General features: G+C 43.6%; 1 protein-coding gene across 2 annotated transcripts in view; it reads right to left on the bottom strand.

The window, feature by feature from the left end:
• LOC139366480 (glutamate receptor, ionotropic, AMPA 1a) overlaps window positions 1-27,633 on the bottom strand; it is a 181,134-nt gene that overhangs the window by 29,010 nt on the left and 124,491 nt on the right. For both annotated transcript variants that reach the window (XM_071103992.1, XM_071103991.1), the window contains exons 10-11: window positions 18,734-18,940; window positions 14,253-14,701 (exon numbers count right to left, since the gene is read on the bottom strand). In XM_071103992.1, the coding sequence (XP_070960093.1) occupies window positions 14,253-14,701; window positions 18,734-18,940 (656 nt within the window). The remainder of the gene's footprint in view (window positions 1-14,252; window positions 14,702-18,733; window positions 18,941-27,633) is intronic.

The raw sequence follows: 27,633 nt of genomic DNA, 5'->3' as shown, positions 1-27,633 counted from the left end.
CTGTAGGTGTGTGTGTGTAGGTGTAGGTGTGTGTGTCTAGGTGTGTGTGTAGGTGTGTGTGTAGGTGTGTGGGTGTGTGTGTAGGTGTGTGTGCTCCGACTGCCACGTTGCCTCTAATAATGCAGTCAGACTCTTGCGACCTGGCTGGAACTCATCTCTCTCTCTCTCTCTCTCTCTCTCTCTCGCTCCCCCATATCACTCCCCCCCCCCTCTCTCTCTCTCTCTCTCTCTCTCTCTCTCTCCCCCATATCACTCCCCCCCTCTCTCCCTCACTCTCTCTCTCTCCCCCACTCCCTCTCTCTCCCCCACTCCCCCTCTTTCTCTCTCTCTCTCTCAGCTCTATCCTATAAAGGTCAGTATTTTCATGCAGTGGAGAATGAGTGAATTATGTTAGTAATGTTTACATCAAAACAGAGGATGGTTCTTATTTGGTGTTAAGGGAACTGTGGACATTTCCACCGTAGTGTGTTAAGTTGTACAATGCTGTGTAATATTGTACTAGTGTGTCACATGGAGTGAATCAATTCAACAGCTGTTGTGGACTTTACTGCATTTTATGGTTGATGTACAGTGAAACACACACACACACACACACACACACGAACACACACACACGAACACACACACGCGCACGCGTACGCACACACACACACACACAAACAGATCTCACATGCACACATACAGAGACAGTGTTAGTAATTTCAGCAAGAAACACTAACCATGGCTGCATTAATCAGAACTTCCAGTATAATCTGATAGTTAGCAAATAGTATCAACAGACACGTACAAGTATGCATACGCACGCACAACCACACAAACACACAGGCGTGCTGTGAAACACACACACACACACACACATACGGGTACATGCTGTGAGCTGCGACACTCTGTAAGGAGCGTCCGTGTCTCGCTGGGTTGCCATGGCAGCACACCCTGCTCTCCAAACAGATCTGGCGATCTGAGCTGAAAGAAGGATTTAAGTCATCTCACTCCTTCTTCCCTCTCTGTCTATCTCACTCTCTCTATTTATCTCTCTCTCTGTCCTCGATCAGGCTCGCTCTGTGGGGGGCAGCTCTCCCTCTTTAGCTGCAAAATCCCTGCACAGACACAGCCCTTCAGATCATCCATCTACTATAGTAGCATATCATATACTCTGCTTTAGCCAGTTACTAGCCTAGCCTATCTACTCTGCTTTAGCCAGTTACTAGCCTATCTACTTTGCTTTAGCCAGTTACTAGCCTATCTACTTTGCTTTAGCCAGTTACTAGCCTATCTACTTTGCTTCGGACAGTTACTAGCCTATCTACTCTAATGTAGCCAGTTACTAGCCTATCTACTCCTCTTTAGCCAGTTACTAGCCTATCTACTCCTCTTTAGCCAGTTACTAGCCTATCTACTCCTCTTTAGCCAGTTACTAGCCTATCTACTCTGCTTTAGCCAGTTACTAGCCTAGCCTATCTACTCTGCTTTAGCCAGTTACTAGCCTAGCCTATCTACTCCTCTTTAGCCAGTTACTAGCCTATCTACTCTGCTTTAGCCAGTTACTAGCCTAGCCTATCTACTCTGCTTTAGCCAGTTACTAGCCTATCTACTTTGCTTCGGACAGTTACTAGCCTATCTACTCTAATGTAGCCAGTTACTAGCCTATCTACTCCTCTTTAGCCAGTTACTAGCCTATCTACTCCTCTTTAGCCAGTTACTAGCCTATCTACTCTGATTTAGCCAGTTACTAGCCTATCTACTCTGATTTAGCCAGTTAGTAGCCTATCTACTCTGATTTAGCCAGTTACTAGCCTCTCTACTCTGATTTAGCCAGTTACTATCTACTCTGCTTTAGCCAGTTACTAGCCTATCTACTCTGATTTAGCCAGTTACTAGCCTACCTACTCTGATTTAGCCAGTTACTTACTAGCCTATCTACAAATGATTTTAACAATCAGAACATATGGGTTTCTAATAGGCCAGTCCTTGTGACATACAGTTACTATCCTATACTCGTTACTATACAGCCTACCTTAGACTTAGGGCCTGAACCCCTATCTGGTACATGGTGTTAACTCTACATTAGATTTAGGGCCTGAACCCTTATCTGGTACATGGTGTTAACTCTACATTAGGTTTCCCACAGGGCCTGAACCACTATCTGGTACATGGTGTTAACTCTACATTAGATTTCCCATAGGGCCTGAACCCCTATCTGGTACATGGTGTTAACTCTACATTAGATTTCCCATATGGCCTGAACCCCTATCTGGTACATGGTGTTAACTCTACATTAGATTTCCCATAGGGCCTGAACCCCTATCTGGTACATGGTGTTATCTCTACATTAGATTTCCCATAGGGCCTGAACCACTATCTGGTACATGGTGTTAACTCTACATTAGATTTCCCATAGGGCCTGAACCCCTATCTGGTACATGGTGTTAACTCTACATTAGATTTCCCATAGGGCCTGAACCCCTATCTGGTACATGGTGTTAACTCTACATTAGATTTCCCATAGGGCCTGAACCCCTATCTGGTACATGGTGTTATCTCTACATTAGATTCAGGGCTTGAACCTCTATGGGAAATCTAGTTAGAAGCTCATTGACTCTGTCACGGTTATATAACTGAATATAGCTAGCCTCCAAAAGGAACATTTAAGAGTGTGTGTGTGTGTGTGTGTGTGTGTGTGTGTGTGTGTGTGTGTGTGTGTGTGTGTGTGTGTGTGTGTGTGTGTGTGTGTGTGTGTGTGTGTGTGTGTGTGTGTGTGTGTGTGTGTGCGTGTGTTGTGGGTTCGACTCCCATGGGGGACCAGTAAAACGATGTATGCACTCACTACTGTAAGTCGCTCTGGATAAGAGCGTCTGCTAAATTACTAAAATGTAAATGTTGTATTCGTGTCTGCCTCAGTGTGTGAATGCTTCTGTGTGATCAAGAGTTGCCTTGATGTGATTTTGTCATAAATAAAACACAACAGACAATGTCCTGAAGTAAACTGAACCGGGTCCTCAATCACAATCTATACAATCTAACTCAATCACAATCTATAACACTGGCTGTCTCTTCTCTAAAATACTGTTATTAACACTGGCTGTCTCTTCTCTAAAACACTGTTATAACACTGGCTGTCTCTTCTCTAAAACACTGGCTGTCTCTTCTCTAAAACACTGGCTGTCTCTTCTCTAAAACACTGTTATAACACTGGCTGTCTCTTCTCTAAAACACTGGCTGTCTCTTCTCTAAAACACTGGCTGTCTCTTCTCTAAAACACTGTCTGTCTCTTCTCTAAAACACTGGCTGTCTCTTCTCTAAAACACTGTTATAACACTGGCTGTCTCTTCTCTAAAACACTGTTATAACACTGGCTGTCTCTTCCTCTTAAAACACTGTTATAACACTGGCTGTCTCTTCTCTAAAACACTGTTATAACACTGGCTGTCTCTTCTCTAAAACACTGCTATACATCAAATCAAATTTTATTGGTCACATTCACATGTTTATCAGATGTTATTGTGGGTGTAGCAAAATGTTTGTGGTTCTAGCTCCGACAGTGCAGTAATATCTAGCTGGGGTGTCCCTCTTACCATTTCATTTGCTCCTCTGACTGTCATCAACTCCTGGCTGAACCCTACCTCATGATCCTCACATCGTACCGCAGCAGGAGAGCGTGGTCTTGTCACTCTAGTACATTAAGAGATCGATTTATAGACAGCAAAAGAATTCACAGATTTTAAACCAAAAACTATTTCTGATTGTCATAGACGGACAAGATTAATATGAGATAAGTAATCCTAACGAGTTCAGGAAGTCGCGCTAGAGCTCTGTGTGTCGTTTGCGGTGTGTCGTTCGCTGTGGGGGTGTAATTCACATCTCTGGTTAAGGCTTAAAATACATTCAAAAACAAGGTTGTTTGAGCCCTGAATGCTGATTGGCTGAAAGCCGTGGTATATCAGAACATATACCATGGGTATGACAAAACATGTATTTTTACTGCTCTAACTAGGTTGGTAACCAGTTTATAATAGCAAGGCCCTGGCCTTAGGTATCTCTGTTTTTCTCTATATTTTGGTTAGGTCAGGGTGTGACTAGGGTGGGTACTCTAGTTATTGTATGTCTAGGGTTTTTGTATGTTTAGGGGTTTTTGTATGTCTATGTTGGCCTGATATGGTTCCCAATCAGAGACGCTGTTTATCGTTGTCTCTTATTGGGGATCATATTTAGGTAGCCATTTTACTCATTTGTGTGGTGGGATCTTGTCTATGTATAGTTGCCTTAGTGCACATCAGTAGCTTCACGGTTCGTTTGGTTGTTTGTTGTTTTGTTAGGTGAGTTTCAGTTTATTAAAATAAAAAAAACTCACTCTGCGCCTTGGTCTCATCATTATGACGAACGTGACAAATGCACCTCGGGGGTTTGTGATATATGGCCAATATACCACGGCTAAGGGCTGTGTCCTAGCACTCCGTGGTGAGTTGTGCCTTAGAACAGCCCTGATACATTGGCCAAACACCACACCCCCCTGGGCCTTATTGCTTAAGGATACAATCTTGCTATGTCACATGATTGCCCGAGACTTTAGGAGTGTATAATGTGTTGATGTTTCCATTGTTCTGGTTGATATCTGACGTGGAGATGACTTCAGTAGTATAATGTGTTGATGTTTCCATTGTTCTGGTTGATATCTGACGTGGAGATGACTTCAGTAGTATAATGTGTTGATGTTTCCATTGTTCTGGTTGATATCTGACGTGGAGATGACTTCAGTAGTATAATGTGTTGATGTTTCCATTGTTCTGGTTGATATCTGACGTGGAGATGACTTCAGTAGTATAATGTGTTGATGTTTCCATTGTTCTGGTTGATAACTGTAGTGGAGATGACTTCAGTAGTATAATGTGTTGATGTTTCCATTGTTCTGGTTGATATCTGTAGTGGAGATGACTTCAGTAGTATAATATGATGATGTTTCCATTGTTCTGGTTGATATCTGACGTGGAGATGACTTCAGTAGTATAATGTGTTGATGTTTCCATTGTTCTGGTTGATAACTGACGTGGAGATGACTTCAGTAGTATAATGTGTTGATGTTTCCATTGTTCTGGTTGATATCTGACGTGGAGATGACTTCAGTAGTATAATGTGATGATGTTTCCATTGTTCTGGTTGATATCTGACGTGGAGATGACTTCAGTAGTATAATGTGATGATGTTTCCATTGTTCTGGTTGATATCTGTAGTGGAGATGACTTCAGTAGTATAATGTGATGATGTTTCCATTGTTCTGGTTGATATCTGTAGTGGACATGACTTCAGTAGTATAATGTGTTGATGTTTCCATTGTTCTGGTTGATATCTGTAGTGGAGATGACTTCAGCAGGAGAGAATGTTCATTTCTAATCAAAGTACTACAAAATTAGCGAAATTCAAATTCCTTTAAAACAACTGCCAGGAATACACATCATAACCTAAAGAAAGCATTTGCACAAACAAACCAACACAAACCAAAGAGAGAAGAAACCATTTATGCTTCCAATCATTGAGATCTAACAGCTGAGAGACACATGTATAGGAAGAGACAGATCTGTATGAGAGACATTCAGATGAGAGACACATGTATAGGAAGAGACAGATCTGTATGAGAGACATTCAGATGAGAGACACATGTATAGGAAGAGACAGATCTGTATGAGAGACATTCAGATGAGAGACACATGTATAGGAAGAGACAGATCTGTATGAGAGACATTCAGATGAGAGACACATGTATAGGAAGAGACAGATCTGTATGAGAGACATTCAGATGAGAGACACATGTATAGGAAGAGACAGATCTGTATGAGAGACATTCAGATGAGAGGAACATGTATAGGAAGAGACAGATCTGTATGAGAGACATTCAGATGAGAGGAACATGTATAGGAAGAGACAGATCTGTATGAGAGACATTCAGATGAGAGACACATGTATAGGAAGAGACAGATCTGTATGAGAGACATTCAGATGAGAGACACATGTATAGGAAGAGACAGATCTGTATGAGAGACATTCAGATGAGAGACACATGTATAGGAAGAGACAGATCTGTATGAGAGACATTCAGATGAGAGACACATGTATAGGAAGAGACAGATCTGTATGAGAGACATTCAGATGAGAGACACATGTATAGGAAGAGACAGATCTGTATGAGAGACATTCAGATGAGAGACACATGTATAGGAAGAGACAGATCTGTATGAGAGACATTCAGATGAGAGACACATGTATAGGAAGAGACAGATCTGTATGAGAGACATTCAGATGAGAGACACATGTATAGGAAGAGACAGATCTGTATGAGAGACATTCAGATGAGAGACACATGTATAGGAAGAGACAGATCTGTATGAGAGACATTCAGATGAGAGACACATGTATAGGAAGAGACAGATCTGTATGAGAGACATTCAGATGAGAGGAACATGTATAGGAAGAGACAGATCTGTATGAGAGACATTCAGATGAGAGGAACATGTATAGGAAGAGACAGATCTGTATGAGAGACATTCAGATGAGAGACACATGTATAGGAAGAGACAGATCTGTATGAGAGACATTCAGATGAGAGACACATGTATAGGAAGAGACAGATCTGTATGAGAGACATTCAGATGAGAGACACATGTATAGGAAGAGACAGATCTGTATGAGAGACATTCAGATGAGAGACACATGTATAGGAAGAGACAGATCTGTATGAGAGACATTCAGATGAGAGACACATGTATAGGAAGAGACAGATCTGTATGAGAGACATTCAGATGAGAGACACATGTATAGGAAGAGACAGATCTGTATGAGAGACATTCAGATTAGATTAACATGTATAGGAAGAGACAGATCTGTATGAGAGATTCAGATGAGAGACACATGTATAGGAAGAGACAGATCTGTATGAGAAACATTCAGATGAGAGACACATGTATAGGAAGAGAAAGGCCCATATGAGAGACATTCTGACGAGAGAGAGAGAAACAGATATCATATGTTCAGCAGGCATGAGATTAGAGGAAGGTTGTGCTTGCTTTCATATACACACACTTACACACGCAAACGAGCACACACACATCACAATTATTAGACTGAATCCATTATTCATTATGGATTGATTTTGACCAGTGGGCTGAGAAATGTTGATTGTGACGGGCAGTGAACGCTCTCTCTCTCTCTCTGTGTGTGTGTGTGTGTGTGTGTGTGTGTGTGTGTGTGTGTGTGTGTGTGTGTGTGTGTGTGTGTGTGTGTGTGTGTGTGTGTGTGTGTGTGTGTGTGTGTGCGCGTGTGTGTGTGTGTGTGTGTGTGTGTGTGTGTGTGTGTGTGTGTGTGTGTGTGTCGGTGGGGCAGGTATCTTAGTAAGTGACAGGGTTGATTAGTTTCAGGCTAGCGGTGCTACTGACCGACCAAGCAGGTGTGGAGAGGAGACAAGTCCTCAAGGGAAACACTCACATTGAGCATAGCGACTTTCTGTTGTTCTCACACTAATAGTGAGGAAACACCTAGTTGGCTTTGATTGACTTTGTTTGTTAGAGAATCACACCTTGGTGTCGTGTGGTTAGTGTGTGTGTGTGTGTGTGTGTGTGGTTAGTGTGTGTGTGTGTGCACACGCTTGCACATACTCACACACGCACACACGGACATGCTCACTCACACACGCACATATATACTCACGCACACGCACACTCACTCACACACACATGCTCACTCACTCACACACACTCACTCACATGTACACAGTGTCTGCCAAATCAGTTCATCCCTAAATACAGAGGGACAGCGAGAGAGGGAGGCAGAGATATGAAAAGAAGGGAGGAGAGGAGGCTAGGAGAGAGAAGGAGAAATCTATGGAAGGGAGGGAGCTTGAGGAAAGAGAGAGGAGGAAAGGGAAGGTGGGGAGAGAGGCACAGGTGGAGGATATGAGGAGAGAGTGAGAAGAGGGGCTAGAAGGGGGCTGTAAGGGGGAAGATCCCTGCTTCTCTAGCTCACCTGTCTACAGAGATACACGGAGAGGAGAGGAGAGGAGAGGAGAGGAGAGGAGAGGAGAGGAGAGAAGAGGAGAGGAAAGGAGAGGAGAGGAGAGGAGAGGAGAGGAGAGGAGAGGAGAGGAGAGGAGAGGAGAGGAGAGGAGGAATGTCATGGATGGGAGGGTTTAGGAGCTCTGACTGACAGGGGTGACATTTGGAAAGCCCACAGTAAACAAAGGATTTAGAGAGAATAAATAGCAGAGAGAGAGAGAGGAGATCACACACACACAGGCAGGTACTGTAGGAGAGATATCGCACGCACACACACACACACACACACACACACACACACACACACACACACACAGCCCTGTCTCTGCAGAGCTCTAGGCAGACATACCTTTAGAACCAGCCAATCAGAATGCATTAAGGAACAGACAAAGGCAGGGATGCATCCCAAATGGCTCCATATTCCCTATACAATACACTACTATAGGTCCTGGTCAAAGTATGTGCACTATATAGGTTATAGGGAGCCATTTAGGACTCGACAGCGTCTGGGAATTAAACGCCACAGCGCTGATTAATAACGGCTGAACGTGGTTAACGTCTTTTGTAAACTCGTCTCTGATTAAAAGGCCTGAGTGGAAGACTACAGGCAACTAAAAGCAACACTATCTCTCTCTCGTCTGTCTCCACACAGATGTAAAACTAACATTCTGTTCTCAGGAGTGACCAAATAAAAACAGACAACACAAGTCAAAAACAAAGAATAAGCATTTTTAAAACATTTCCATTAGGGAAAACCAGATGTATTGTTCCAGCCCAGCGAGGAATGATTCAACTAACGCAGAACACACTGACTGTGGCTCATCAAGAGAAGACTGCACTCGCATGGAGCTATGGACACATAACAGTTGAGTTTGGTGAAGGCCGCCCTCTCTAGAGAGTCCCCTATGCCCAGACATGAAGTAACGGGGCCAGCTCATCTGGGAACGATGAGTACAGTAGATTATATACATTAATGTACTATATCGCTGCTGTAGACCCCAGAGGGGGAGAGATAGAAGGACAGAGAGAGAAAGAGCGAGAGCGAGAGAGAGAGAGAGAGAGAGAGAGAGACAGAGAGAGAGAGAGAGAGAGAGAGAGAGAGAGAGAGAGAGAGAGAGAGAGAGAGAGAGAGAGAGAGAGAGAGAGAGAGAGAAATAAAAAGATAAGTAAAGAGAGAGAGCCCAGACATGAAGTAACGGGGCCAGCTCATCTGGGAACGATGAGTACAGTAGATTATATACATTAATGTACTATATCGCTGCTGTAGACCCCAGAGGGGGAGAGATAGAAGGACAGAGAGAGAAAGAGCGAGAGCGAGAGAGAGAGAGAGAGAGAGAGAGAGAGAGAGAGACAGAGAGAGAGAGAGAGAGAGAGAGAGAGAGAGAGAGAGAGAGAGAGAAAGAGAGAGAGAGCGAGAGAGAGAGAGAGAGAGAGAGAGAGAGAGATAGAGAGAGAGAGAGAGAGAGAGAGAGAGAGAGAGAGAGAGAGAGAGAGAGAGAGAGAGAGAGAGAGAGAGAGAGAGAGAGAGAGAGAAATAAAAAGATAAGTAAAGAGAGAGAGGTAGAGGGAGAGAGAGAAATAGAGAGAGATATAGAAAGAAAGAGAGCGAGAGATCTACAGCTATACATAGTTCTCTGTCTATAAGAACTACGATCTCCTCCATTGGACGTACTAGGAGATCGATATTTATTGGAGTGGTGTGTTCTGTTACACTGTGAGAGCAGCATATTCTGTACATCTGTGTTTTTGTTTACTATGCTAGCTTAGCAGACATTCTGTACATCTGTGTGTGTGTGTTTACTATGCTAGCTTAGCAGACATTCTGTACATCTGTGTGTGTGTGTTTACTCTGCTAGCTTAGCAGACATTCTGTACATCTGTGTGTGTGTGTTTACTATGCTAGCTTAGCAGACATTCTGTACATCTGTGTGTGTGTGTTTACTCTGCTAGCTTAGCAGAAGGGACAGAAGACACAGCAGGGATAGAAGAGGTCCAAAAGAGGCCTTTGATTTATCGGATACAGTACCCATACAGTGAGGGAAAAAAGTATTTGATCCCCTGCTGATTTTGTACATTTGCCCACTGACAAAGAAATGATCAGTCTATCATTTTAATGGTAGGTTTATTTGAACAGTGAGAGACAGAATAACAACAAAAAAATCCAGAAAAACGCATGTCAAAAATGTTATAAATTGATTTGCATTTTAATGAGGGAAATAAGTATTTGACCCCTCTGCAAACATGACTTAGTATTTGGTGGCAAAACCCTTGTTGGCAATCCCAGAGGTCAGACGTTTCTTGTAGTTGGCCACATTATACATTATAATTTCTCCTCCTTCTCCTCCTCTCCTCTCCTGACCTCTACCTTCTTCTCTCCTCCTCTCAGAATCCCCCCCCCCCCCCCCCCCCTGGTGTCCCTGAGAGAGAGAATCAACCTCTTTGTGTCTCTAATTTGAGACACTTTAATGAGATTCTTAATTGGTGACCTTTAGAGAAGGGAGCCGACGGTGGCACAGTTCATCAGAGCTCTCTCTCCGGTTGGAGCTGGACAGAGCTAGTGACACTGTTCAAGACACACTATCGACCCACCCCTCCCTCAGCGCAGTTCACATAAGAGTGGACAGAGTTTAGGCCATAGGTCCAGCCTTCCTGGTGAATGTGTTTTCTTTTGCTGGTGCTCTCTGTTTAAGCTAACTCCTCTCTGCAGTGTTCATAGTAGGAATGTCATAGACATTGGAGTTAGCTAAAGCTCTCAGATCTGGTGCTCTCTGTTTAAGCTAACTCCTCTCTGCAGTGTTCATAGTAGGACTGTCATAGACATTGGAGTTAGCTAAAGCTCTCAGATCTGGTGCTCTCTGTTTAAGCTAACTCCTCTCTGCAGTGTTCATAGTAGGACTGTCATAGACATTGGAGTTAGCTAAAGCTCTCAGATCTGGTGCTCTCTGTTTAAGCTAACTCCTCTCTGCAGTGTTCATAGTAGGACTGTCATAGACATTGGAGTTAGCTAAAGCTCTCAGATCTGGTGCTCTCTGTTTAAGCTAACTCCTCTCTGCAGTGTTCATAGTAGGACTGTCATAGACATTGGAGTTAGCTAAAGCTCTCAGATCTGGTGCTCTCTGTTTAAGCTAACTCCTCTCTGCAGTGTTCATAGTAGGACTGTCATAGACATTGGAGTTAGCTAAAGCTCTCAGATCTGGTGCTCTCTGTTTAAGCTAACTCCTCTCTGCAGTGTTCATAGTAGGACTGCCATAGACATTGGAGTTAGCTAAAGCTCTCAGATCTGGTGCTCTCTGTTTAAGCTAACTCCTCTCTGCAGTGTTCATAGTAGGACTGCCATAGACATTGGAGTTAGCTAAAGCTCTCAGATCTGGGACCTAGCTATGTTAATAAAGAGCACTACAGTTCCTTCAGAAAGTATTCACATCCCTTGACTTTTTCAAAATGTTGTGTCACAAAGTGGGATCAAAATGAATTCAAATGTCAACGATCTACACAGAATACTCTGTAATGAAAAATTATAACATTTGTAAAACATTTATGAAAAGTAAAACAAATATTTCTTGATTAGATAAGTATTCAACCCCCTGAGTCAATACATGATAGAATCAACTTTGACAGTGATTACAGCTCTGAGGTCGTCTCTAAGTGCTTTTCACACCCGGATTCTACAACACTTGCCCATTATTCTTTTAAGAATTCTTCCTTGCTAGAAAACCATTTTCATGTCTTGCCATAGATTTTCAAGCAGATTTAAGTCAAAACAGGAACATTCACTGTCTTCTTGGTAAGGCACTCCAGTGTAGATTAGGCCTTTGGTGTTTTAGGTTATTATCCTGCTGAAAGGTGAATTCATCTCCCAGTGTCTGGTGGAAAGCAGACTGATCCAGGTTTTCCTCTAGGATTTTGCCTGTGCTTAGCTCCATTCTGTTTATTTTTGATCCTGAAACACTGCCTGGTTGTATTATTTCAATCAAATGAAAGCATAAATGTTTGCTTTATTAACAAGGAATAATGAGTAGAACATGTTGTTAATTCGATATTGTCAGCATCTTGGTCTTACCTTGAAACGTGATAGTTATTTTCACTCCGTCAATTAGGTTAGTATTGTGGAGTAACTACAATGTTGTTGATCCATCATGGCTGTGATAGTTTTCAACCTATCACAGCCATTTAACTGTTTACAAGTCACCATTGGCCTCATGGTGAAATCCCTGAGCGGTTTCTTCCCTCTCCGGAAACTGAGTAAGGAGGACGGCAGTATCTTTGTAGTGACTGGGTGTATTGATACACAATCCAATGTAATTAATCATTTCACCATGCTCAAAATGTATATTTAATGTCTGCCTCACCCCACCCCCACCCCATCTACCAATAGGTGCCCTTCTTTGCGATGATTTGGAAAACCTCCCTGGTCTTTGTCATTGTATCTGAATTTGAAATTCACTGCTTGACTGAGGGACCTTACAGATAATTGTATGTGTGGGCTACAGAGATGAGGTAGTCATTCCAAAATCATGTTAAACACACAGTCCATGATTTGTTAAGCAATTTTTTACTCCTGAACTTATTGACTCCTGAACTTATTGACTCAGCTTTTCCTTTTTAATTAATTTGTTAACAGTTAGAGAATATTTTTTTTGCCACTTTGAAATTATGGGGTATTCTGTGTTGGTCAGTTACAAAAAAATCGTAATTTTATCCATTTTCAACACAACTAAATGTGGACAATGAGGGGTGTGAATTCTTTCTGAAGACAGTGTAGAATAACTTCACGTCTTCATGAGTTCATCCTTTTGGTTTTCTAGTTAAGAAGTATTTTAGTACCACTTCTGTCCCACTGTAAATGTGTAACGTACAACTAGTGTAACTGAAAGAGCAGGACTAGGGAACCGTCTCTGTTTGGGACTGGTGTTAAGTATTCAATGACAGCTGACTTAGTGTAAAGTGTTCTGTGAAGACCATTGATCATGAAAGAAGAGAACTTATCTAGTCCTGTTTTATCTGACTGACTGACAGACAGAGGGACTCCCTAGGTGGGGAGTGTATTGGGACACACACACACACACACACACACACACACACACACACAGACACACACAGACACACACACACACACACACACACACACAGACACAGACACAGACACACACACAGACACACACACACACACACAGACACACACACACACACACACACACACACACACACAGACACAGACACAGACACAGACACAGACACACACACACACACACACACAGACACACACACAGACACACACACACACACACACACACACACACACACACACACAGACACACACACACACACACACACAGACACAGACACACACACACACACACACACACAGACACACACACAGACACACACACACAGACTCACACACAGACACACACACACACACACACACACACACACACACACACACACACACAGACACACACACACACACACACACACACACACAGACACAGACACAGACACAGACACACACACACACACACAGACACACACACAGACACACACACACACACACACACACACACACACACACACACACACACACACACACACACAGACACACACACAGACACACACACACAGACTCACACACAGACACACACACACACACACACACACACACACACACACACACACACACACACACACACACACACACACACACACACACAGGTCTCTATGAAAAGAGTCTTTATGCCAATGGCGCTTCCTGGTTTAAATGAGGGTTAAATATAAAACACATTCACTTTTTTAACTATTACACAACAACAATAACAAACCCTAAAAGTTGAAGACAAACAATCACAGGGAAGAGCGTTTATCAGAAAACATAAGCAACCTTTTCAACAGTAGTACAGTACTATGACCACGCTGTCAACTCCCTGGGATGATGCTCTGTCAGTCTCACTGTTTTATCTCACTCCATGTAATCTAAAGGTTCTCTAAGACAACATGTCAAAGTGGTACCAAGAAAACCCTACTGAATTGGGGAAAACCAAAAAATGTCAATACAATAATAGACTGGAGCTTGCAGGGGCGGACTGGGACACTAATTCAGCCCTGGCATTTTATCCGCACTAGTCAAATCACTGTGAGCGCCCCATTGTTTTTCTACATCAGATCTATCCATTGTATTTCTACTTCAGATCTACCTGTATTTCTAAGTGGGTTTCCTACCTGGGTGAGATGTCACATCCCTGCTGCATGAAGGCTCCCAGGGAGAACCAGAGAGAGTTGAAGATGCCAAACTCGTTGGTCTGTTCCTGATTCTGCTGGTTCTGGCCTGGCTGACCAGGGCTCTGCCCCGACTGTAGCCCAGCACCGGGCCCCGTCGGCTGGGTAGGGGTCTGGGGGTCGGCCCCCTCCTCATAGTCCTCTGCGTGCCACTCATAGGGGCTGAAGCGGCTCACCAGGAACAGGACCACACTCACACCGATGTAGGCGAACACGATACACATCCAGATCTCATAGGCCAGCGGGTCCAGGAAGGAGAAGACACCTGGTTTAGACTTGGTGGGCTTCTTGATCATGATGGAGATACCCAGAGACATGAAGGGCTTGGAGAAGTCGATCACCTCCTCTCGGACCAGGGTGATGGTCAGCGGGGCTACCGCCACGTCTGCTTTCTGGAGGAGAGAAGGGGTGAGGGGGAGGAACATAAGGATAGAGAAAGTAAGGGAAGGAGGGAGGTAGAGACGGAGGGAAGGCGACAAAGACGTAGAGAGGGAAGGAGGGGTGCAAGAGAGAGAGGTAGGGAAGGAGTGAGGGCAGGAGAGGGAAAGAGAGACATGTTAGAGAGGTAGGGAGAGAGAAAGAGAGACATGTTAGCAATAAATATTTGATTTGTGCTGTCACCTTGACCCTGAGCTATACTCAAGCAGAGAAAATATTCAAAACAATAGAATATACAAAGCTGTATACAGATGCATGATCTTAATTTGAGCCAGTTCGCTATAGCATGAAAATAATCCTTCAGCAACAGGAAATGTGAATTATTATGTGGTTAATGGGCTTTTTCGTAGGTACATTTTTCTTTAGGACAAATCAAGTCTGACATTTTAAATTGGAAATTACAAACTTTAGAATCCTTTATAAACCTTAAATACACTACAAGTTTGCATTTCCTGCCGAGCAGGAAAATTATCAACAACAAAAGAGTGATCAAATGAGGATCCTACATCTGCAAATAAAAACACTTTACTACATCGGGAAATAGAGCTAGATACTGTCCAGTGCAGTAGGTGTGCTGAAGGAGGACAACGAAGGAGAGAAAATACTGCAAATACTGCAAACTGAGTGTAGAAAACATTACAAAGTGCTCTTTCCATGACATAGACTGACCAAGTAAATCCAGGTGAAAGCTATGATCCCTTATTGATGTCACTTGTTAAATCCACTTCAATCAGTATAGATGAACGGTAGGAGAGGCTAAAGAAGGATTTTTAAACCTGGGACACAATTGAGATTAATTGTGTATGTGTGCCATTCAGAGGGTGAATGGGCAATAACAAATATTGAAGTGGCTTTGAATGGGGGTATGGCAATATGTGCTAGGATCACTGGTTTGAGTCAAGAACTGCAATGCTGCTGTTTTCACACTCAACAGTTTCCTGTGTGTATCAAGAATGGTCCACCACCCAAGGACATCCAGCTAACTTAATACAACTGTGGGAAGCAGTGGAGTCAACATGGGCCAACCTCCCTGTGGATCTGAATATCAGGAAGGTGTTCCTAATGTTTGGCATACTCAGTGTCTATATGAGGCTGAGGTTTTGTTTTGTTTTGTTAAAACCTGTTGCGACTCTATTTTCATTTTTGGAGAAAAAAAACGGTCCCGTTTTAGACAGAATATTTTGTCAGGACAAGATGCATGCATATAATTGACAGCAAAACACTCTAAAGTTTCCAAAACTGTAAAAATATTGTCTGTGAGTATAATGTTGATGTGTAATGTTGATTTAACTGATGTTGCAGGCGCCTGAGAAAAATCCAATCTGGAAGTGCCTTCTGTTTTGAAAGGGCTGCGTTCCAATGCGTCCCTATTGAGCAGTTGTATTTTTTATTTTATCTTTATTTAACTAGGCAACTCAGTTAAGATTCAAATTCTTATTTTCATTGATGGCCTAGGAACAGTGAACTGAACTGCCTGTTCAGGGGCAGAACGACAGATTTGTCGGTTACTGGTTACTAGTCCAATGATCTGACCACTAGGCTACCCTGCCGCCCCAAATGGGCTATCAACCAGATTACTCTTTCTCCGTATTCCCCAAGGTGTCTACAGCATTGTGACGTAGTTTTACACATTTATGTTGAAGAATACCCGTAAGCGGCTACAATGCGCAAGTGGTCACCTGATGCTCCCAGAGAGATTCTCGCGAGGTAGCCATTACTCCAATCGGTCCTACTGAAAAACGAATTGTCCCGATGGATATATTATCGAATAGATATTTGCAAAACTGATTATAAACAACGTTTGCTATGTTTCTGTCGATATTATGGAGCTAATTTTGAATATTTTCGCTGTTTTCGTGACTGCAATTTCCAGGCGATTTCTCAGCCAAACGTGAAGAACAAACGGAGCTATTTCGCCAACAAAAATAATATTTTTGGAAAAAAGGAACATTTGCTATCTAACTGGGAGTCTCGTGAGTGAAAACATCCAAAGCTCATCAAAGGTAAACGATTTCATTTGATTGCTTTTCTGATTTCCGTGACCAAGTTACCTGCTGCTAGCTGGACAAAATGCTATGCTAGGCTATCGATAAACTTACATAAATGCTTGTCTAGCTTTGGCTGTTAAGCATATTTTGAAAATCTGAGATGACAGGGTGATTAACAAAAGGCTAAGCTGTGTCTCAATATATGTCACTTGTGATTTTCATAAATAGGAATATTTTCTAGGGATATTTATGTCCGTTGCGTTATGCTAATTAGTGTCAGGCGATGATTACGCTCCCGCATGCGGGATGGGGAGTCACTAGAGGTTTTAACTAATCAGGAAACACTCAAATTCTGACCTTGATCCCCTGTAGACCCCGTTCTCCTCCCGTCACACCCACACCCATCTATCTCTCCATAGCATCACAAAGGCCTGTTCTCCTCCCCTCACACCCACACACATCTATCTCTCCATAGCATCACAAAGGCCTGTTCTCCTCCCGTCACACCCACACCCATCTATCTCTCCATAGCATCACAAAGGCCTGTTCTTCTCCCCTCACACCCACACCTATCTCCCATAGCATCACAAAGACCCCTTTAACAGCAGAGATCAGTGCCATGGTGTGAAATGGGTCCTCTTTGTTACAAATCCTTTTCCTATGGAAATTGTGTGTCTCTGTGGGCAGATTGCAGGTGCAGAGATGGAACAGAAAATGTCCAGTGGTTCTTCAGTTACGGTAAATAAACATATCCTCCCCGTCATCTTCTCTCTCTACCAGGGATAGAGAGAGAGGAGAGAGAGAGAGATAGATAGAGAGAGAGAGAGAGAGCGAGAGAGAGAGAGAGAGAGAGAGAGAGAGAGAGAGAGAGAGAGAATGTTTCCCATGCCAATAAAGCCCCTTGAATTGAATTGAATTGAGAGAGAGAGAGAGAGAGAGAGAGAGAGAGAGAGAGAGAGAGAGACAGAGAAAGAGAGAGAGAGAGAGAGAGAGAGAGAGCGAGAGAGAGAGAGAGAGAGAGAGAGAGAGAGAGAGAGAGAGAGAGAGAGAGAGAGAGAGATTTGGCCCTAAACAAAGAGTACACAGTGGCAGAATACCTGACCACTATGACTTACCCAAATTAAAGGAAAGCTTTGACTATGTACAGACTTAGTGAGCATAGCCTTGCTATTGAGAAAGCCCGGAGTAGACAGACCTGGCTCTCAAGAGAAGACAGGCTATGTGCACACTACCCACAAAATGAGGTGGAAACTGAGCTGCACTTCCTAACCTCCTGTCCAACGTATGACCATATTAGAGATACATATTTCCCTCGGGTTACATAGATCCACAAAGAATTCGAAAACAAACCCAATTTTGATAAACTCCCATATCTACTGGGTGAAATTCCACAGTGTGCCATCACAGCAGCAATATTTGTGACCTGTTACCACAAGAAAAGGGCAACCAGTGAAGAACAAACACCATTGTAAATACACCCCATATATATGCTTATTTATTTTCCCTTGTGTACTTTAACCATTTGTACATTGTTACAACACTGTATATATACATAATATGACATTTGTAATGTCTTTATTGTTTTGAAACTTCTGTACATGTAATATTTACTGTGAATTTTTATTGTTTATTTCACTTTTGTATATTATCTACCTAACTTGCTTTGGCAATGTGAACATATGTTTCCCCATGCCAATAAAGCCCTTTGAATTTAATTGAGAGAGGGTGTGAGAGTGTGTCCACTGTATCCTAAGCTATATAAATTGTTGATTGTTGGAAACTAATTTCCTGTGAAAAAAAAACATAATTTCTTTAAAAAGGACTACCATGTTTTGCAGATGGTATCAGAGAACATTATAGTGTCAGAAAGACAAATTGTGCGGTGTCATCGCCATAAAAATAGAATGTGACCAATATGAATGTTAACCACCTCCATAAATGTTATGAGCACTTACTAACCCTCTTATAAGCTCTAATAACCACCTTATGAGCACTCACCCCGTACACCAGCTCTCCAACCATGCCGTTCCACATCTTGGTCTCGGAGTCTCTGGCTCCATATTTCCCATCTGAGACCACCTTCAGTTTGTAGTGGTATCCAACGTGCTTGGCGATCTCAGCCGCTAGCTCCACGATGTAACCCTCGTACTTATCGTTCCCTGACAGCTGATCATGGTTCTTCTTCAGCATCACGTATGGGGATTCCTGTAGGAGAAGGAGGGCAGATGCACTCAGGGCTGGGGTCAATTCCATTGAAATTCCAATTTAGGGAGTACACTGAATAGTCTTTTGGTGGGGAAGTGGGTTTATTTTCTGAATTGACTCAAGTTAAAATGGAATTGAACTCAAGCCTGGATAGAGTTCCAATATTTTTATTTAACTACGCAATTCAGTTAAGAACAAATTCTTATTTACAATGACGGCCTAGGAACAGTTCTGCCTTGTTCTGTCTCGTTCTGCCTTGTTCAGGGGCAGAACGACAGATTTTTACCTTGTCAGCTCTGGGATTCGATTTAGCAACCTTTTGGTAACTGGCCCAAGGCTCTAACCACTAGGCAACTTGCCACCACATTAAAGCTAATTATAAACCGGGTGGTTCGAGCCCTGAATGCTGATTGGCTAAAAGCTGTGGTGTATCAGACCATGTATAGTACCAGTAGTATGACAAAAACTTGTTTTACTGCTCTAAATACTAGGGCTGTCCCCGACTAAAATAAAATATTGGTTTACTAAAAGTGAAGTGGTCAAAATGTTTAAACGTGTATTTTTCCATATATAGACACACCCTTTGTGTTTTAATAAAATCAAATATATGCTTGTCTGTTTGATGAAATAAGACACACAACAGTTTCATTTAATTTATAATAACGCCTTCGTATCTCAAAATCATTGTCATGTGGTTAATCAAAATTCTATCCAAATCTAAATAAAAAATTATACAAACCTAAAAAGTAACTTATATGTAACAATTGCCTAGAAAGCCAACAAATAAAAACATTGCAGTCTGCAGGTAGAAAATATACTGCTAAAAATAAATATACTATAAATCACATTCACTAAACATGGCTTGTCTGCACCGAAATTCAAACACTGTATCAACTTGGACCCACCCAAGGCTTGCTTTAGCGAACTTGCAACATTATGTCAAATATTCAGGGCCCTCAGTTTCCTGCTCCAGTGAGGTCGGGACAGATACAGCTGGAGGCTATTTTACGCAAGGAATAAGAGCTCATCAGGTAGACCTATTTTATTCCACTGGATCAGAGCATGACATTTTTCCCTTTCACGCTGAGTGGTTATCGAAAGGGAAAGAGCTGGAAAGATTTTACAAATACATTGAGGAACTATTGTCATTCTCAGTGGATGGAACAGACGTTGTTTGCTCGCTGTTTGAGGTGAAGAAAACATTACATTGAGAAGCTACAGAGCTCATTAGTGGTGGTGCGTTAAGCCAATCAGAAATACTATCAGTTCCCCAAATGGGAACATTTATATGCCTACATTTGCATACAGGCCAGGTAGCCTATAGGTCTAATTCGTAATCCGATGCGTATCCTTACACAACATTGACAGTTGACATTGAAAGACAATGACTAATAATGGAATGAAATAAAACAAACTTGTTTCTCACAAATGTAGCATAGGTTGTGGGCTCTGCAAACAACGTGTCCACTCTGACAAGGAGAACGGTAAAATCATATATTGAATGCATTGACAGAAATAACCATAACCAAACAAACATTGTAGATTAGAAATGATAAGAATTAACGGTAAATGTACTACTGGTGATATGTAATGGGGAATTGATGGACACTAACAATCAAACGTAAACAATTCACACGGTGAAGTTATGAAACAATGAATGTGCACAAATTAGCGGGAGAGAGTGCTTTCTGGAGAGAGATGTGCATTGTGCAGCCACACTCCCCTTCTTGGACTGTGCCATCCCCGCGGCCTCCACTATGGATCAGTCTCAGCCTCCACAATGGATTAGTTCACTGAGATGGGCTCGAATAAGACAGGTGTCTCTTGTGCAATAACATTTTTTAAATATATATTGTGACTGCTCTACAACAAAAAATGTGCACCAAATACGTGCACCAAACAATCAACCAGTTAACTAATTGGGGTCAGCCCTACTAATTACGTTGGTAACCAGGATATAATAGCAATATGGCACCTCAGGGGTTTGTGGTATATTGCCACTATACCACGGCTAAGGGCTGTATCCAGGCACTCCACCTTGCATCATGTTTAGAATAGCCCTTAGCCGTGGTATATTGGCCATATACCACACCCCCTCAGGCCTTATTGCTTAAATATAGGACGGATTGATACAGGTTAGTACCAGGGAGTATGATGATGTGGAACATGATCTAATGTAGTGCATTCCTGTTAACCTACAGACAGGATGTGTCACACCCTGATCTGTTTCACCTGTCTATGTGATTGTCTCTACCCCCCTCCAGGTGTCGCCCATCTTCCCCATTATCCCCTTTGTACTTATACCTGTGTTCTCTGTTTGTCTGTTGCAAGTTCATCTTGTTAGTCAAGTCAACCTGTCGTTTTTCATCACAGCTCCTGCTTCTCCCCAGTCTCTCTTTTTCTCACCCTCCTGGTTTTGACCCCGGTCTATCCAGTCTCTGAGCCTGCCTGCCGGACCACTCTGCCTGCCCCTGACCCTGAGCCTGAGCCTGCCTGCCGAACCACTCTGCCTGCCCCTGACCCTGAGCCTGAGCCTGCCTGCCGGACCACTCTGCCTGCCCCTGACCCTGACCCTGAGCCTGCCTTCCGGACCACTCTGCCTGCCCCTGACCCTGAGCCTGCCTGCACCTTTGCCCCACCTCTGGATTACCGACATCTGCCTGACCCGACCCTGAGCCTGCCTGCCGTCCTGTACCTTTCCCCCACTACTCTGGTTATCGACCCCTGCCTGCCTTGGCCTGTCATTTGCCTGCCCTGTGTCGCAGAAATAAACATTGTTACTGCGACACAGTCTTCATCTGGGTCTTACCTTCAAACCTGATAGGGTGAACAGTGATGACAGAGAGTCTGGGGGTTGTAAAATAGGATCCTTATAGCAGTCGTAAGGGAAGACATGTTGCAGGAGGCAGCAGAATCACGTGCACAAGTTGTGCTTTTATTTAGGTCCACAGTTGACGATGGTGGTCCAGACGTTAAATTTACAATATATACAAAATTATAAAAAGTGTATGTTTACAAATGTATCGATAACTTCTTCATGAAAAGAAAACGGCTTTTAATAAGCAAGATTAATCTGGCAAAATAGCCCCAAAACAGGAGTTTGTATTATTTTAGGCCCTTAACTGGTATTCAATGTAAAATGCATAATCCAAAATCATATATTAGTAATTTTATAGGATGATCTTCTACCTCATGATTCACACAGAACAGGACCACCAAGTGCTGACCAAGCCGCACTGCTTCTTGACACAATGCCCATCCAACCTGGAAGACAGCCGCACCAATGTGTCGGAGGAAACACCGTACACCTGGCGACCTTGTCAGCGTGCACTGCACCCGGCCCGCCACAGGAGTCGCTAGTGCGCAATGAGACAAGGATATCCCTGCCGGCCCAACCCTCCCTAACGATGCTGGGCCAATTGTGTGCCGCCCCATGGGCCTCCCGGTCATGGCCAGCTGCGACAGAGCCTGGGCTCGAACCCAGAGTCTCTGGTGGCACAGCTGAGATGAGATGCAGTACCTTAGACCACTGCACCACCCGGGAGGCACAGAGAGATCCTTGATGAAAACCTGCTCCGGATCGCTCAGGTCCTCAGACTAGGTTCACCTTCCAAAAAGACAACAACCCTAAGCACACAGCCCAGACAAAGCAGGAGTGGCTTCAGGACAAGTCTCTGAATGTCCTTGAGCGGCCCAGCCAGAGCCCGGACTTAAACCCGATCGAACATCTCTGGAGAGACCTGAAAATAGCTGTGCAGCAACACTCCCCATCCAACCTGACAGAGCTTGAGAGGATCTGCAGAGAAGAATGGGATAAATTCCCCAAATACAGGTGGGCCAAGCTTGTAGCATCAAACCCAAGAAGACTCAACACTGTAACCGGTGTCAAAGCTGCATCAAGTGTCTGAATACTTACGGAAATGAAATATATCTGTTTTTTAGCAAACATTTCTACAAACCTGATTTTGCTTTGTCATTTGGGGTATTGTGTGTAGATTGGTGAGGAAAAATATATTTCATTTTAGAAAAAGGCTGTAACAAAATGTGAAAAAAGTCAAGGGGTCTGAATACTTTCCGAATATCTGAGATTTTTATTATGGCATCGCCGTTGAGATCTTCTGTTAGGGATTTTTTATTCAGAAAATACCCTTCACATCACGTGAAAGATTTATGCGTTAGTGACAGAGATGTAACCTGTTGCGCCACAAACGTTTATGCAGCTGCTACTTAGACAGATTAAACTATAGAAAATAACACCTGGCAACCAGGTTCTTTATCATCGAATCCATAGGCCTTTCAGAGAAGGTCAATTATTCATTTAGGTTTACAATACCGTTAAAATATTGGCACATCAAAGATCAATATTGAATGGATTTAATAGGAGCTCGTACCAGAACATACAAAAGTATCTGTGATATTTGCAAAGAGGGACTTTGGAATAATGTAATATCCATACACAGCCCTGAGGAGGTCAGACAAAGAATGTTACCAGCTCAGAAAGTTTATCACCACTTTTCTCAAGATGAGACCATAGATGTGATGTATGCTTGATTTGTTATATTATTCAGGAGAATTTACAAAGTAGCAGCTAAACACAGCAATGGGATAGAATGGAGCTACTAAAGCCTTGTTCTATTGAGGATCTCTCCTGGGGAGGCATTTCAATAGGATGGTTCATGTTTGATCATTAAGCCACAAGCACGGTGGAATAATAATTGCTAATAGGCCTACGATTAAACCAAGAAAGATCATTAGACAATTGATCTTTATAAATCATTATATTATCACTACCATGGAGAAGACCTACAGTTAGCCAGTTACACAATTAGCTGTTTCATGATTACATATCATTAGACTGTATGGCCCTTCCATAACCAAGGAGTAATATTCAACCTAGAAAGATCATTATATTTGATCATTATGGAGGTGCCGCCTGTCGGTGAGCCTGGGGGTTCATTATGTGGACATCACAAAGACACCTGGTGAACCTGACACTGACAGGTTTATTAGTGGCCCACGCACTGTGTGTGTGTGTGTGTGTGTATGTGTGTGTGTGTGTGTGTGTGTGTGTGTGTGTGTGTGTGTGTGTGTGTGTGTGTGTGTGTGTGTGTGGGTAGAGCAGGCAATCACTGTCAGCCCACCTCTATTCTGAGGGGTTATCCTATTCCTGTTCTACCAGCCAGACAACCAATTGGACCTTTTCAGAGATATTGGACATCCTGGCAAGATTACAACTGACATGACACCTGAGGCCCTGTACTCACTCCTTTTCTCTCTCTCTCTCCATCCCTCTGTGTGTGTCTCTCTCTCTCCCTCTCTCTGTCTCTCTCTCTCTCTCTCCCTATCTGTGTGTCTCTATTTCCCTCTCTCTGTCCCTCTCTCTCTCTCTCTCTCCATCCCTCTCTGAGTCTCTCTCTCTATCTCTCTCTCTCTCTCTCTCTCTCTCCATCCCTCTGTGTGTGTCTCTCTCTCTCCCTCTCTCTGTCTCTCTCTCTCTCTCTCCCTATCTGTGTGTCTCTATTTCCCTCTCTCTGTCCCTCTCTCTCTCTCTCCATCCCTCTCTGAGTCTCTCTCTCTCTCCATCCCTCTCTAAGAGTCTCTCTCCATTTCTCTCTGAGTCTCTCTCTCTCTCTCTCTCTCTCTCTCTCTCTCCATCCCTCTCTGAGTGTGTCTCTCTCTCTCCCTCTCTCTGTCTCTCTCTCTCTCTCTCCCTATCTGTGTGTCTCTATTTCCCTCTCTCTGTCCCTCTCTCTCTCTCTCCATCCCTCTCTGAGTCTCTCTCTCTCTCCATCCCTCTTTAAGAGTCTCTCTCCATTTCTCTCTGAGTCTCTCTCTCTCTCTCTCTCTCTCCATCCCTCTCTGAGAGTCTCTCTCTCTCTCTCTCTCTCCATCTCTCTCTGAGTGTCTCTCTCTCTCTCTCTCTCTCTCTCCATCTCTCTCTGAGTGTCTCTCTCTCTCTCCATCCCTCTCTGAGTGTCTCTCTCTCTCTCTCTCTCTCTCCATCTCTCTCTGAGTGTCTCTCTCTCTCTCCATCCCTCTCTGAGTGTCTCTCTCTCTCTCTCTCTCCATCTCTCTCTGAGTGTCTCTCTCTCTCTCCATCCCTCTCTGAGTGTCTCTCTCTCTCTCTCTCTCCATCTCTCTCTGAGTGTCTCTCTCTCTCTCTCCATCCCTCTCTGAGAGTCTCTCTCTCTCTCTCTCTCCATCTCTCTCTGAGTGTCTCTCTCTCTCTCTCCATCTCTCTCTGAGTGTCTCTCTCTCTCTCTCTCTCTCTCCATCCCTCTCTGAGAGTATCTCTCTCTCTCTCTCCATCTCTCTCTGAGTGTCTCTCTCTCTCTCTCTCTCTCTCTCCATCTCTCTCTGAGTGTCTCTCTCTTTCTCCATCCCTCTCTGAGTGTCTCTCTCTCTCTCTCTCTCTCTCTCTTCATCTCTCTCTGAGTGTCTCTCTCTCTCTCTCTCTGTCTCTGTCTCTGTCTCTGTCTCTGTCTCTGTCTCTGTCTCTCTCTCTCTCTCTCTCTCTCTCTCTCTCTGTGTGTATGTCTCTCTCACACACTCTGTCTCTTCTTCTCTCTTTCTCCTGCTCCATACCAGTACATTTCTGGCAAACCCGTATTGAACAAACACAGCTAGCACATAACATTCTAATAACCATGTTTATTAGAGCTTGGTGAAAGTGTGGTTTTCCAATAGTTATTTTGCATACAACCTTTCCACATCGTTCTGGGAATGGTGCAGGATAGTTTAAGGAACTTGACAAAATAAATTATTTTCTTTGAATTTCATTACGTTAACAGAACCGTTCCTGAAAGTTCAAACATGGTTACATTTAATAACAATTTTGGTTGTGTTCTAGGAGCTTTCTCAACTGGTTTGACATTGGGAATGTTCTCAAATAGTTAAGAAAACCACGTTCTCCTGTGGGAATTTCAATACGTCAGCATAACGTTTCCACCAGGGTTCTTCACGGTTAATGGTACACTAGAGGAAGTAGTGGAGGAGAGCCAATACCCACAAGTCGTTTCATGCTGCAGTAGAGATTTAAGCTAAGACTGCGCTGAGCGCACAAATCCTTATTCCATATTTTATCAGCTGCTGTACAGGCCAGTTTTCCTCTGTGTGTTACAGTAATAACTGTCCCCTTGCTGGTTACGGATCAGGGGAAGGTAATCATCGCTACACACAGAGCCTCTAGGTCCTCTGGCAGAGCGACAGGACCCCAGGGAGGGAGTGGAGGGAAAGGTCAGTTTCAGAGCAGTTTGACAGGCTGCACAGACGCACATACACACACACACACACATTCCACATACACACACCACACACACACACGCACACACACCACTCACACAGACACACACACAAACACATTTGTGCACACACACACACACACACACGCACTCACTCACACACACACACAGAGATAGCAGGTCCACTAGGACTCACTCTCTCACTGACCTATAATAGGTCAATAGACACCGGCTGCCACTCAGGCGGCGTACCAACACACACACACACAGAACACCATGGCTTTGGACAAATGCTTAAGAAATGCACCTGTTCATCCTTCCATGGACCCTTTCTTCTTTCCTTCCTTCCTAACATCCTGAAAGCAGAGAGAATCAATGTCTTCTAATGCTTCCAGTTATATCTAATGTCTGATCGTTGATGAGGGGTTTTCAACGGCATGTATCCAGTCTACAGTGTAATAATTCCTCTTGGAAAGACAATTTAGTTGTATTCTAGAGTTGTGCCCACAGTAAACATAAAAAATAAAATAAAATTCCACTAAAGGAAATCCCAACTAAAAGCCAGCGCATAGCCTGGTCTTAAAACAACAAGCCTTCCTGCTAGATTAAGGACAGTTATTATTTCCCCCTCCACACACGCACGCACGCACGCACACACACACACACACACACACACACACACACACACACACACACACACACACACACACACACACACACACACACACACACACACACACACACACGGCTTGCCTTTCCCCCTTCGCAGCTCTCGTCTTAAAACCCGGTTCTGCAGGACAGGCAGGCGGGTGGCAAGATGCTGAAATCCCTCAGCCCATTAACCTCTCTCCATGGAGGTCTACTGGAGGCCTGGGAGTCTGGGCTAAGGTTTGTTCCATCTAGTCTTCCTGGAACAAACCTTAGACCAGCTCCCTTCTCCCTGGAACAAACCTTAGACCAGCTCCCTTCTCCCTGGAACAAACCTTAGACCAGCTCCCTTCTCCCTGGAACAAACCTTAGCCCAGCTCCCTTCTCCCTGGATCAAACCTTAAACCAGCTCCCTTCTCCCTGGATCAAACCTTAGACCAGCTCCCTTCTCCCTGGATCAAACCTTAGACCAGCTCCCTTCTCCCTGGAACAAACCTTAGACCAGCTCCCTTCTCCCTGGATCAAACCTTAGCCCAGCTCCCTTCTCATATCCCCCATACCACCCACTTGCCACCTCCCACTACCCAAAGCTAGAGGCCCTGGAGCCTATCCTCCATACCACCCATCTCCCACAACCCCCAGCTAGAGGTCCTTTCTGTGGGCAGGAGACATCAAAGGGCCTGGGGAAGTGAAGGAAGCAGCAGGGAGGAGAACACATTCTCACATTACATCAATACTGAGTAAAGTCTCTGTGAGTCTGCGATGTGATGGAAATACGAAACAGGCTATAGGCTAACAGGCTAT

The sequence above is a fragment of the Oncorhynchus clarkii genome, chromosome 14 (genome assembly GCF_045791955.1).
Source record: "Oncorhynchus clarkii lewisi isolate Uvic-CL-2024 chromosome 14, UVic_Ocla_1.0, whole genome shotgun sequence".
Lineage (NCBI taxonomy): Eukaryota > Metazoa > Chordata > Actinopteri > Salmoniformes > Salmonidae > Oncorhynchus > Oncorhynchus clarkii.
The sequence above is the reverse complement of the archived record's forward strand: the minus strand, read 5'-3'. Positions and strand labels throughout refer to the sequence as shown.